Source organism: Mytilus edulis, chromosome 10 (assembly GCF_963676685.1).
Source record: "Mytilus edulis chromosome 10, xbMytEdul2.2, whole genome shotgun sequence".
NCBI lineage: Eukaryota > Metazoa > Mollusca > Bivalvia > Mytilida > Mytilidae > Mytilus > Mytilus edulis.
The window spans coordinates 12,894,766-12,909,487 of NC_092353.1; the positions used below are offsets into that span (position 1 = coordinate 12,894,766).

The window sequence follows — 14,722 nt, forward strand, 5'->3', positions numbered from 1 at the left end:
ATAATGTTATCCGTCTATATTCCAGTTCAAATTTATCTACATCATGTTATTATTAGTTCATATCCAAATGATAGTATTGTATATGATGTATAGACTAACTCACCTTTGCAATAAGGAGCAATTCCTATCCAAAAATGAAATGCAAGTGTGAATGGGATCCCCAGACGCCATCGAATAACCATGTAAACATTTATATAAAACAAAGCTATTATTTGTCACATGGCCAAATGACTTTGTAGAGAACGGATACGAAATTGGTATTCCACAAGATTCTATAGAATAAAACATTGAGCTAACTATTTTATAATACATAAGATGAATTTAAAATTACAATATATTTTCATGCATACGATAATTGATATCAAGACAGTACTGTTTACGTGCGTATCGCTATAGTAACTTTCAAAAATGGGAAGATGTATAATTGGTTGATAACTTGTAATCTCACTCTGTGGACTTTCAGTACACTGTCAAAGTTACTTTATTTACGTAACATTGATTGAATGCTTCCTTGTATATTTCGGAACACAAACATAAGTTAATGGTAGGTAGCTCTATAGACTATTGACGTATTCTAATAATAAAATGACGAAGGAAGGGTGAAGTGCAATAAAAAAAAGAAATAAAAATGAAAGATATTAAAGGGTTAATAAACACAAAAGTAGAAAAAAATGCAAATGCGATGACAAATGAGAATAAAACTTTGTTACAAATTTTGAAGGCTGTAAAATATTGCCTCTTATACTCCTTCTACAGACCTTCTAAGAGTTGTTGAAGGATTTACATCTCTTGACATGATTCGGTACTCCTCCTTCACTAATCGAATTTAACATCATAATACTGTTTGAAAGTATAAATATATATATATTGCACAAACAAACAGATGCTGAACTTCAACAAAAATTTATTGCCAGACAAAATATGTTTAATGGTAACAATAATTCTATATTCCAATTACACAAAAAGCACAGTTGGAATTGCAGTCTGTTTTTATAGTTTCCCTAAAATTTCAACCGGAAATGTTGAACTGATGTAACACCTGAGGACCAATGTATAATTTATTGCTTGTATTGACTCAACTTTAGTTTGTTTTTCTTTGTTTGTGCATCAGTCAAGACTAACTTCGTTTCAATCTCATCTATATGTTGAATAATTAACCTGTGAATGCATCATTTTTGCTCCATAACAGGGATATTATTTGCAGTTTAAATACTAACGGTTCATGATATAAACCCTAAATGGGAAGATTGATTGCAACTGACGATGATATATATATATTTCATTTCTCTTTTCACCCGAAATCAGAGTATATTAAATTGGTTCTTGATTCTTGGGCACTTGATATTTTGAATTAAAGCGCATTTTAGACACAAATGATATAATTGAAGACAATTTTGATTCATTCCATACGATATTGATCTTTTGGTACATACTACTAACCATGACAATTAGGAGGTGTTCCAATCCATTTGGGTGAAAAGCATTGGTGTACCGTATCTCCGGATATCATTTCATATCCTTGTTTACACGAATATATAGCGAAGCTATTATTTGTAAGATGACTGTAAGTGTTTGTGGAGAATGGATACGATGTTGGGATTCCACAGGTGTCTACTGAAATACAAGATACTATAATATAACTATGCTATTATTTGTAACGTCAGTATACGTATAAGTGGTAAAGAGATACGATGATGGTATTCTACACGTTTCTATAGAAATAAAAGTATGCAATATACTTGTAGTATTTGCTACAGTAATTTTTCTGGTGAACAAAATATATCTATTCATGTTACTGGTCTGCATACATTTTTCTATTTAAATGTTATCATGTGATAATATTTAAATTATTCTCTTGACTAATGTTTAATTCTTCAAAACAATTATAGCAAAAGAAAGCGATGAAAATTTGAATGGAAAACTATTATGTTTACTGTGATTGATTTGAGTGACTAGCCTTCACAACTAGGAGGGTTTCCGATCCATTTTGGAGATAAACATTGATGAACAACATCTCCTGAAGTCAGTTTGTATCCGTGCATGCATGTATATAGTGCTAAGCTTTTATTTGTTACGTCAGTATACGTATAAGTAGTAAACGGATACGATGCTGGTATTCCACAAGTGTCTGCAAATAAACAGTATAATTCTAATATGACGTTCATCTAAAGCGTTTAGTACACACCCCGTATTAAAATATGAAAAATTTATACGACAACGTCATGGATTGTTTGGGTTGTTCCAAACTTTTTTGCTTGATATTTTGAATAAATTATCCGAGGCCAGTTGTTGTAAATGGTGTCATTGAACGACAAAGTAAGAATATAGGCATTCTACGGGGAAATACACCAAATTAAAACTGACTTTCGTCAACATTAGAAGTGAGCTTTTCTCATCACTTGGCGTCCGTCGTCCGTCGTCGTCCGTCGTCGTCGTTAACATTTTACATTTACATTTCTTCTAGAGAACCACTAAATGGAATGAAACCAAAAATAGCATGAATGTTCCTTATGAGATGTTGACCAAGTGTTGTTACTTTGTAGCCAATCCATCATCCAAGATGGCCGCCAACGGGGTATAAGTTTAACAGAGGACCATATGGAAAATACATACAAATTTCTTCTTTAAGAGAACCACTGAATTGAATGAAATCAAAAATGTTTGTTCCTTTCCTTTTCAGGTGCTGGCCAAGCTTTTTTTTCTTTAAAAAATGTCATGTACCAAGTCAGGAAAATAACCATTGTTATATTATAGTTCGTGTGTGTTACATTGTAACGTTGTGTTTCTGTATTGTCGTTTGTTACCTCATTTGTTTGAGTGTGAATTCGCATTGCTATAAGACGTGTTACGGTTCTTTTCTATTCCTAATTCACATGTATTTAGTTTTGATGTTATATTTGTTATTCTGATCGGATTTTGTCTCATGCTTAGTTCGTTTTTGTGTGTGTTACATTTTAATCTTGCGTTGTTGTTCTCCTCTGATATTTAATGCGTTTCCCAAGGTTTTAGATTATTATCCGGATTTGTTTTTTCTACCGATGTATGAGTTTCCAACAGCGGTAAACTACTGTTGCCTTTATTTATGTTTTCTGTGATTGATATGACTCACTTACCCTGACAAGAAGGAGGGTCCCCAATCCATTGTGTAGACATGCATTGATGAACAGGATCACCGGATGTTAGTGTGTATCCGTTCGTGCATGTATATAGAGCTATGCTGTTATTTGTTACGTCAATATACGTAAGTGTACTGAATGGATACGATGCTGGTATTCCACAAGTTTCTATGAAAAAAAAGTTATAATTCTAATATGGCGTTCTTCAATAGCATTTTGTACACACTTGTGAAAAAAAGAATATATTGATACACCAACGTCACGGGTCGTTTTTGGATGTTCCAACCTTGTTTGCTTATTATGAATGGGCTACCCGAGTGTAACAGAATGTTTACTGCTGGCAGTAATTTAGTTTCTACAATGCACAGGTTAAGGAGTGTGTATTTATTTTGTTTCAACTTCAAATATAGATTATTTTCCTAAAAACAACTTTCAAAATTAAGATATTTGTGAAAATAATTAGTAATAAGAACATATCTAAGTACACAATAAAAACCCGTAAAAGAAACAAAAACACCAAGAAAAATTTAAATCGAATAGTCAATTAGCAATGCTGTGCTCACTTACTTAACTGACTCAGTAAGAGTTTTTTTCTATTGTAACGGTTATGTGGGACTTTTTGTAAACAATCAACTCTAGCACAACGTGGACAGACAAGTGAGTAATATATGGCTCATTGATATAATGTTTCATGGAACATTCGGCATGCATTGTACGGAATACTATGGCAGTTCTAGTAGGCTACAATTTTAGCCTGTTGCGATATTCAGACTTTAGAAAGATGATTTTTAGGACGAAACATTGTTAGAATAAAAAGTATTTTTAAGTCCCAAACATATAGGTTAACGTGTTTTTATTCGACACAATTTGTGTTTTTCATCATAACATATCAATTCTGCACAAAACACTGATACGATTTTTTTTCGTCAAAATTTAGAAAAATAATACTCAGGTCCTAATATTTTAAAACAAAACCATTCTTACTTACTATTATCTCGGAAAGTAAATATTTTAACTACTAAATGACCAGCATCCTCCCGACTAGAGCATACACCGCCTCCCCAGTCATTTCCTACAAATTGTACATGACCCTTTTCATTTGGCACCCATATTTGTACACTGCTATTTGTATAAGCATATACAAGTCCACCAAAATCGTTATTACTATTGGTCATCGCTGATCCTGCTGTTTGGAATCGATATCCGTTATTATCGCCGGACAACATATCTACCTAAACAAATGAATAAAAGTACTTTAATTAACAAAACTGCTTAATTTCCATCTATTGGTCTATTGGTATCGAAATTTGTTCAGTAATCAGTTTGTAGCACACACTGTATTGTCGACATGTTATTTGACAATCGGCATTTGACAATTGCAAGACGTATGCTAAAAAAAAAAGGATCCCAAAAATTAAATTATGGATCCCGAGACTAGACGACAGAAGCAGATTTCAAATGAATTTATATCCAGTAAATATGCGGACAATGCACATAAGATATCTTAGTAATAGTACATACAAAAGATAAATTAATTTTGGAAATTTGGAAAACATTTTAAAACAATTTTTGAATAAAATGTAGGTAAAAGACAATTTGTAATTCTTTTGTTGTATCTTAATGACTAATTTGCATGTGTTATATCCAAAAATCAAAATATTAATAATTGAATTGGAGTCTTTCCGGAATATATTATGTCATTATTCTTACTTCAACGGTAACAAAAAAGTCGTCTATATTAAGTATTGTTGGTAACGGTACAGGGTTAGTTGCATAATGAATACTGATATTTTGATAATAGCTATCGTAGTCATGATTCTCCTCGTCTAATATCCATGCCAATAAATGTACTGTTCCACTATATTCGATCTTACTGGTCGACCAACCATCATTAGCACAACACACTGTTCCTGAAGCAAAATATAGTAATTGTATTCCATATTAAATTGTAACACTTCTGAAGAATAGATGCACTGAAATGTTGCTTATTTTGCAACACTGTGAACTAAATTTGGTAAATGACGAATTATGTTGCATGCGTCGTTCTATCTTAACTACAAAGGCTCAAAGTAATAGTTTAGCGAGTGCACATACTATATTAGAGTACTGTTGTCTAAAAAATGTTTTATATGCCTTAACATAGTATAATTTATGATCTATTAAACGAGTTAAGTAGATAACTGTTTTTTTTGTATTCTTCTCTATTAGTTGGAGTGTTCTTTTTTAAAGTAAAATAATACCCTAACGATATCTACTTCAACAAAACAATTGTTTTATATGTAGGTGAATTCTCGTTCGTTTTTTACCGTTATACTTTGAATATTAGTTATGGTAAATAGATATGGCGTTACGCTTGCGAGGTCACATTTTTAATCAGTAACAATGTAAGATAGTGACATTTAACATAATTACACTAATCAATTGATCGTATGTGTAGGCATAAAAATAATACCTTAAACATGTTAAAGTACAATATAAGGTCATTTTGATTTTTTTTCATTTATCAATATAATCATTTGTTCATAAATAATATGTAATGGGATTACTTGTAGATTCTCTAAAAAAAGAAATAAAAGAAGAGTACAATTGGCTGCTGGATATACAACCACGTGTTCAAATTATAACAGTATTTGCAACAACTAAAGTCTCACCAACACATGCGTTGTTTGTTGAAATATGATAAGGTACCCACAAACGAACCATGGTCTCGTTGTATCCATATAATAATCCAGAATAACAGCTGTTGTATTCCGGTTTACCAGTGAAGGTTGTGCCTACGATGAGAATTCAAGTTAATAGACACAATAAATTGAAGGGAATCAAGTGTGGAAATCAATTTAAATTAACGAAAGTATCTCTCCCGACAAAACTTTGTGTTTCGGATTTGCATATGCAATTGCTCCTCCAGGTTTGATCAGCATTTCAAATTTTGTTTTTTATCTTTGGTCACGCATTACGAAAGAGTCAACTATTGTCCAAATGAGCATCTGATGGTGGCTGTAAAATAGCCACAATTTATTATATCAAGCAACTGTTTAAGCGTCTAATATTACTTTTGGAATTGCATCTTCTGTATTAAGACACATTTATTGAAACACAAAACATCAATTTAAACAACATGAATGATTTAGCAGAAGTGTCAAATAAAATCGTGATTAGTTATATATATAATTAATAATATCAACAATGTATGCATTATTTACAAATTAAGGTACCAAAAAATTACCAGTCGTACTTTACATTCTGTGTAATGTAAGCAAAATCAAGACGGACATTCAAAACAAGTAATCGATAAAAACTGGTAACGCCATTGTTATAAACGAGAAACGATGAAAAGAGAACAAGTCCACAAACCACTACATAAAAGATACGCATTGAGCAACACTATATGTTCTCCAAAAGGGTACTTAATGGTGCTCCACATGCTACCCAGGCAATCATCAATAAATCTAAATCGAAAGTGTCACACATTTATTTAAATCGTACATGATTGCAGTTGTGGCAATTGAAACATGTCAATGGTCATATGTGACACTGATATTTCATAATGGTCATTCAACTCATAATGGCGTTCGTATAATTTTCGAAGCATTATAGTTCATTTGTAAATGGTATAAAGGTGACATTAAAATCAACATTTGTAAATGCTTATTAAAACCCAATGTGTCGTACACTTGCTATCAACGAGTTCAATATCATGACATGAAGTCTTGTTTCAATGGATTTTACATAGATAAATAAATTCGTTTAAAAAAAAAGCTATGAAGTTACATTTGATGTATGCCTTTTTGTGCTTCTTGGTTACATTTTTTTGTATTAATAGTATTAAATATGATAATAAAATGTTGACCGCTGTACCACAAGTTTTGACAATTTAACCTATACCGAATTTTTGTTTTTTTCACGCACGTTGTCAATATAATGGAATTTGACGCAACTGTCCTACAAGATTGAAGTTTCGCTAGCAACAAAACCAGGTTCAATCTACTATCTTCTATATAAGAAAATGCATGTTCATGGTCAGGAATATGACATTTGTTATCCATTCGTTTATTGTGTTTGAGCTTTTGATTTTGCTTATTTGATTAAGGACTTTCCATCGGAGTTTTGTATTATTGCGACATTAATTTTCAAAATATATCGAACAATAATGGAGAGGACAAACATCGCCCAGTAGGGAAGACACCTTAATTTAATACATTTGATGAATTCTGTTTTGAAACAACCAACAACTGATGAAGAAAACCACTGTTTCAAGAAGTTCTTCAAATTAATCATCTTCAATAGACCACTTTCGAGCTCTTTCCTTCACCAGAAAAAAAATCCGTCTATTTTGGTCGCCATTATGATGTCCTTTATTAAATAGAGGTGATCATTTGTATCCTTTAACTTTTGAAGTCCATCAAGTGTCTTTGTGATCATCATTGTGCTGGATGGACTAGAACTAATATGTGTTTCGTAAGTACTTAATCACAATTCCCTAATGACAGCAATACTGATGATCAATTATTAGAATCTAATTTGCCGAATGGTTCGTACAATTTCGCATAATATTTGTTTAACCACTCGCTCAGTATGAGATGGAAATGACAATGACCCTAAACGCACTATTAGCATTAAATCACTGAAGACAAGGTACATTATGTAAATGATACATAATAAGTCATTTAAACAAATTTAAATAATCGCATTGTAATGTTATTTTACAAATATGATAACTTCAGAAATGACTTTAAAATTGAATTACGTTATAATTACAAAAATCTTATGGTCTATCGTACCTTGGCCATCAGACATAAAACCATCATCAAGCTCAATGCGTACTGTGACCATATTTGGATATCGTCCTAAACCATGTGTTAATTCCCGGAAAGTTGGTAACTGGTTAGCTACAATAAACGGTCGCTCTCTTGATTAGGAATCAAACAACATTATAAAGATGACTACACAGAACAACAAACTAATGAACAAAACAATGATAAATAGTTTCTGTTCTATTATTGCAGAGCATTTTGTGATAATGACATTTATATTTGGCCATGAAATTATTCACGTGATTATAAACGTGCTGACTTCTGGGCTGATAAAACATCAAGGGACGTTCACCAGCAGTGGCATATACCTATTAGTTTATTTCTAATGTTTGGTTGCACCTGTAAATTCCGATTACAGACCAGATGTATAACAATAATGTTTTTTTTACATTGATGTTGTTTAAAGAGCCCATCTATTTATTCAGATACGATTCATGAAAACTTTGTAAATCATTCAGTTACAGTCATCCTATTAGTCTAAGACTGTTTCATTTATTTGGTACAAACTTTGTTAATGATAATTCATTGCGTTGTGTCTGATTCATTATGTATAACCGATGATGTAAATGCCTTTTGGATTTGTGAGTCGTTGTTTACTACTGGGTTTTAATTGGTATTGTCTCACGACCATCACACATTAATCTGTTTGCGTCAAGATAAATTCAGAAATTTGATTAAGGCACACTGATTTATAAATGTGTTATTGTTTCGGTATTTAATTGGGTAAACTATTTGTAGACACATATGAAGATTCCAGGGATGCAATAATGTGCAATTATTAACCTTAAATAATAACAAAATAAAACAATGTACCATCCATTGTCGTCCTTGCTGAAAAGTCTGGCAGTGGAAAATCATTTGCTGTCCACAACCGAACTCGAACTTTTCCCGAAGTGAACCACATGGTGGCACCCCCGTTATAATATAATGAGGAACCTAGAATGAATATGGCAATATCGTATACACTGTAGTTCCTATTTTAAACAAATACATACCTAAACCTGACCATTGTGAAAAATAAAAAAATAGAAAAAACATGATAGGCGAATAATTCTGGAAGCATAAAAAGAATAAACAAAATCATCAATAACACATGTAATTAACATCAACTCTCAATTCTTCTGACAAAACAAGTACGAAAATATTCAGAAATCGGTTTCTCAAAAATAAAATATACGATTGATCGGAAGAATGCTAAATTGTTAGTCGTCAGTTTTTTTTTATACCGACTCCTCAGGCCTGGGGTAATGGTAATTTGTAATTGTAATGCCTTGTAATATTACATTTTTTGGATGTAATGCAAAGTAATTTGTAATGCACATTTTCTGCATTACAATTACATGTACTGTAATGATTACTTTAGTTAAACATTGATGTAATGCCTCCATTACAGTACATTACTTTTCATTACAAATTGGTAAAATAGATAAAATTGAAGAATATTGTATAATAAAAATAAAATATTAACAAAAACAAAAGAAAGTATGGAATAAAATTTTTGTCACAGTTAATTATTGTATTAAATAAATTACATCAATCTTTAAAACACACATTAAGGTAAGAAATATAAAATGGTAAAACATATCAAGTCTTTGATCTTGGTTTCTGATATTTGTTTAATATGATATGGGAATATTTTGGTGTTTGGTGGTCTATGAAAAATCTTATAAAAAAAATTATCAAACAAAACTATATAGATCAATGAAAACGATATGAAGATTAAAATTTCATAATTCCATTCACACCTGACATGTATTTCAATGAAATATTGAATATATCAAACAATATTTTTAAACCAAACTGTAGTTTGGGTCCTGTCTGTGTTGTTATTTCACCTATTTTAATATCACAATGTTTTTAATGCAATCAAATCTTCTCAACTTATGTTTGTCCTCACAGAACCCTCAGGCATTTCACAAGATAATCCTTTAATGACACATTTATTATATCCCTGTGAAATCCTTAATGATGTCTTAATGATTAAGTGATCAATGTTAGAAACAAAATTATATGATAATTTATTTATTTTTTTACCACCACCTAAGAAACTTGAAAGTGACTTGTTCAGTTTCATGCCTCCTACTACTCAATCAAAGGGTATAGACACAGGTACGGTGCAGTACATGCTGTTGACATCTACTTGTCTGAGCCATGTGAAGAAATTTCAATCAATGCACTGGAATAATGGAAGTCAAATTCAGTGTGCCTTTCTTCTTTGGCTAATACAGCAATCAAGTCTTTTGCCATTTCCCACACATAAGCTCCTGTAGAAAGGCTTTTAAGTATTGCCGGAAATGTGTACAGAACTGATCGCTGTTCTCTTAATGGCATCACATTTAAACAACTTATGATGATAAAGTGCAATGGACATATTAATTAACCAGTATTTGAAGTCTATGTACCTAACACTGTATACATATGTACATATACCTCTGTTTTTGAAATGCTTTTTGTTTTTATATTGAAAAAGTAATGTGTAATGTAATGCATTACACAGGCAAAGTAATTGTAGTGTAATGTATTACATGTGAGAAAAATTGTAATTGTAATTGTAATTGTAATGGAAGAATCACAAAGTAATTGTAATGTAATGCATTACATGTGAGAAAAAATGTAATTGTAATTGTAATTGTAATGGAAGAATCACAAAGTAATTGTAATGTAATGCATTACATTGCAATGCAATGGCCCCAGGCCTGCGACTCCTCAATCCTATCTTTTTATTACTTACAGGCTAACTTAATATATAGGATCAAAAAGGACAACAAGTACGTTTAGTGTTGGATAGTTCACACAAATTATAATAAATCTACGCGAAAGACCTACGCATTTAGACACATATAAAAGAACTTCTAATGTTAGTGAAGAACAGGTTGTGTGCTGTACTGCAGGGTCACGCTACATTAATATGTGTGTTTCTAAATTGAAAAATAGTTCACCTGTGTAAGCAATGCCTGCATATGTTGATGCTTCCGGTACTATTATTCTCACAATCTCTGTGTTATAGATATAAATGACTCCACCAAAATAAAATTTCTTGTCATCGTCCCTTTGTGCTGCTCCAGAACCGGTGAAGATATAATCGACTCTTTCTTTAGTTACCAAAATCTGGACATCAACCTTCAATGGATACGCTCCAAGATTATGACGTATATCTGTAGTAGAGTCGTCTACTGATAAAGACTTCCAGTCACTTACAAAAGATGGACCCTTTAATGCTTCGCTGATATTGTCTGTAAAAGAAGGCGAAAGTACATTTTAGTCACGTGTTCAAATATATTTGGTCGTGTGTGCTCATAAGTAGCATGCATGTTCAACTATACTGCATTATTTTAAATATAGTTGTTTTAATTGAATTATACCGTGTACATGTAATATTGAGAGATTTAGTATGGGCTGTGACTGTTGTTCAATCTTTTTCAAAATGAAAACGTCCTTAGAATAGAAGAAACCTTTAGTTCATGTAATTTTTTTGACAATGATCTAAGTATTATACCTTACTCGAAGGAAGGTACACCAAAACATATATAATTATGATAATTTTGTTTGCAAAATCAGGAACACTGAGATTCAACAAGAACAGTTAATTAGTTAATGCATACATGCTATTAAGTGAACAGAACAAAATTAATGAAAAAAATAATTGAACATTGAGTTGCTTGCATGATTTATATTACAAAAAGAATCAAATACTGAAGTTTCCAGGTTGTACAGAATGTTTCTTATGTGTACAAGTCATTAAGATAGTAATAGATACTACGGAAACTTAACAAAAAATCATTAACATATATCTTTAATAGATGTATATCTTTAACATATGAGCCATCTTCCTGTGATTTTGTTTTCTCTCAGTAGAAATAAAAAGAATAACAATCCATAAACAATCCATTTTAGCTTCAACTTCAACATATGTGCAATCGTCCAGCTGAGAATTTGGGCATCTGATTTAGCAATTGCAAGAGGAGCTGATTGCACAAATTCACTTTTCTCCAATAAGCAACATTCATCCGCCCGAATGTCAAATATGAGAGTGTTTGTGCAATACAATCGCTTTTAAAAAAGCTGCAGAATGAAATAGCCTTCAAATAGGGTTGAAATGAACATCAAGAGTTGTTTTGCATGCATTAAGGGGCAATTTTATAGTGGACAGCTTGCATCTTATCATCCTTATCGGTCATTTGTCCAGAAATTCCATTTTAATTTCTGTGTGTATTACATTTTAGTGTATCGTTGTTCTCCTCTTATATGTGATGTGTTTCCCTCAGTTTTAGTTTGTAACCCGGATTTGTATTGTTTTTTTCTCAATAAGTTGAGATGCATAATTATGATTTGTATTTCACCTCATTAAAGATAATTTAAATACCAATGGTTTCGAAAAAGTTAGCACTCACATGTATTGAAGTTATGTTTCAGACCAAATTTTGTGGACTTATGTGACTTTATCGACCCCACAATTTGTAATATTTTGTTTCAAATGAATGCAGATTGTTACCATTGTATCATCAATAAGAGAATATGTTTTGGAAATCAAATCTATATAGAATCTGTTGTGTCATTACATATGCACATACATGAAACAAACACAAACACTAAGCCTTATCATCTAGAAAGCAAAGAAAATAGGGTGGTCAAAAATTATGAGTGCCAATTTTATTCTTTTTTCTCCTAACTGTGAACTGCTCTAATGGGCCAGTACAAGTAACTACATTTTTGTACTAGTTATCGAAAATCTGAAACAAGGTTATCAACTTATTTTTATAGTTTGTTCTTATGTTGTACGGTTATACCACTGTCCCAGGTTAGGGGAGGTTTGGGATCCCACTAACATGTTTAACGCCGCCATTTATATATGTGCCTGTCCAAAGTCAGGAGCCTGTAATTCAGTGTTTGTCGTTTGTTTATGTGTTACCTATTTGTTTTTCGTTCATATTTTTTATACAAACAAGGCCGTTAGTTTTCTTGTTTGAATTGTTTTACATTGTCATATCGCGCCTTTTATAGCTGACTATGCGGATCGCGCCTTTTATAGCTGACTATGCGGTATGGGCTTTGCTTATTATTGAAGGCCGTACGGTGACCTATAGTTTTTAATGTCTGTGTCATTTTGGGATCTTGTAGATAGATGTCTCATTGGCAATCATACCACATCTTCTTTTTTATATTTATGGTAATATTTCAATCGCTTTTTCTCATGTAATAAACAACTGTAAATTGTCATGATAACGGTTAAACAACAAAGGTAGAGAGGAGCATTTAAAACTCAATGTGCCTTTCTAATAGGGTTCTTGTAGTGTTTTCCAATCAATCTATTTGCTATCATGTCGGCGTCAAGTAACATTTGCGCAGCTACTTGCAATTGTTCAAGTTTATCAGCATATATACACTGTTCCACCATTTGTGTAGATGATCACTTATTATACAGCATTCCGTAAAACATATGTTTATCAAAACATTTTGTATGTTTAACGCAATCAAAGCTGTAGAACAAATTGCAAAAGACTAAGGAAAAGATCAAAATTTCTAACAATAAGTTAAACCCATATCGCAAACATGCTTGAATAAATATGTACTTATCCTAAATTCAGTAAGTTAAAGGATATTGCTACTTCTTCTGGACATTTTCAACATGTTATTGCTAACAAAATTTTGTTTTAATACAAGTTTCAGTAACTTCTTTATTTGTGTATAAACATTGAAATATGTTCGGATTTAGCGGAAGATTAAAACAGAAGATGAAATAATGTGATCCTTAAAATTTACCATGTATCTACAAAAACTATGGTAACATTTATAGTATCCCATTTATGAATTAGATAAGGTTTGATAACGTTATCTTGATTGTACTTGTTTGTTTTTAAAAACTGTTGATGTCTGATATAAATTAATTTACAAAGTCTATCTAAAACTCAGATTACAGAAATACTATTTCATGTTCTGGGGAGGGGCGAGGTCTTGGAAAGGAATTTGCTGGTCAGATCATAACTGAAAAACTACCTTGCTCAATACAGAATGAAAACGAATGCTTAACATCGAAATACGTTTTTTGTTAGAAAACTTTTTTTTCTTTTAAAAATTTCTCTATGTCCATCAATTGCTTGTTACATCGTCTTCAACAAGTCCAAGCTCCTTGTGACGAATAAATATAGTTTTCAATTCTATTATATTAATGAATAAAACATCAATCTAATAAATGTTTCTTATTGTTAACTACGACATGAACTTTTTCTAACTTCTTTGAATAATACATTATTTTGTAAATTCTCTAATTCTCTAACTCTCTTTAATCTTGTAACAGTATTAAAACAATTGACTTTTCTACTTTTTACACAAGTATTCCACATTCCAAACTAAAAGACACATTAAAAAAGTTGGTATTGCTTTGTTTCATAAAAAAGCATGGCCAACGTAGATTCAGGTATCTTGTCTTAGGGAGGGATAACTCCTACTTTGTAAAGGATCACTCTGATTCAAACAAAAAATTCTCTGAAACTGATATTATCAAGATGCTTGATTTCTTGATTGACAACATTTGTTACGTTCGGAAGACGTGTTTTTCAAGAGACTGTCGGCATTCCAATGGGAAAAAACTGTGCCCCTCTACTTTCCGACTTGTTTCTGTATTATTATGAGGTTGACTTTATGCAGAAACTTCTTAGGAAGAAAGATAAGAAGTTATTTAACTCTACTTTCCGCTATATAGATGATGTTCTTTCACTAAATAATTCAAAATGTGGTGACTATGTGGAACGCATCTATCCCATCGATCTAGAGATAAAGGATACTACAGATACA

General features: G+C 31.8%; 1 protein-coding gene across 1 annotated transcript; it reads right to left on the reverse strand.

Moving 5' to 3' along the window:
* Positions 1 to 739: 739 nt before the first annotated feature.
* Positions 740 to 11,669, reverse strand: LOC139492589 (uncharacterized). Its single transcript, XM_071280741.1, has 9 exons — positions 11,624 to 11,669; positions 10,870 to 11,163; positions 10,071 to 10,194; positions 7,898 to 8,025; positions 4,827 to 5,026; positions 4,105 to 4,348; positions 3,114 to 3,284; positions 1,441 to 1,614; positions 740 to 816 (listed from the first exon to the last, which is right to left on the reverse strand). The coding sequence occupies exons 1-9, from the start codon at positions 11,667 to 11,669 to the stop codon at positions 740 to 742; spliced, it is 1,458 nt and encodes a 485-aa protein (XP_071136842.1).
* Positions 11,670 to 14,722: the final 3,053 nt, after the last annotated feature.

Coding starts and splice junctions, on each gene's coding strand:
- LOC139492589 (XM_071280741.1), bottom strand. CDS start 11,669: ATGACTTGTACACATAAGAAACATTCTGTACAACCTGGAAACTTCA. Junction 5,027..7,897: donor TTTTATGTCTGATGGCCAAG/GTACGATAGACC, acceptor ATTTTGCTTCAG/GAACAGTGTGTTGTGCTAAT. Junction 3,285..4,104: donor ATTTACTTTCCGAGATAATA/GTAAGTAAGAAT, acceptor TTTTTTTCATAG/AAACTTGTGGAATACCAGCA.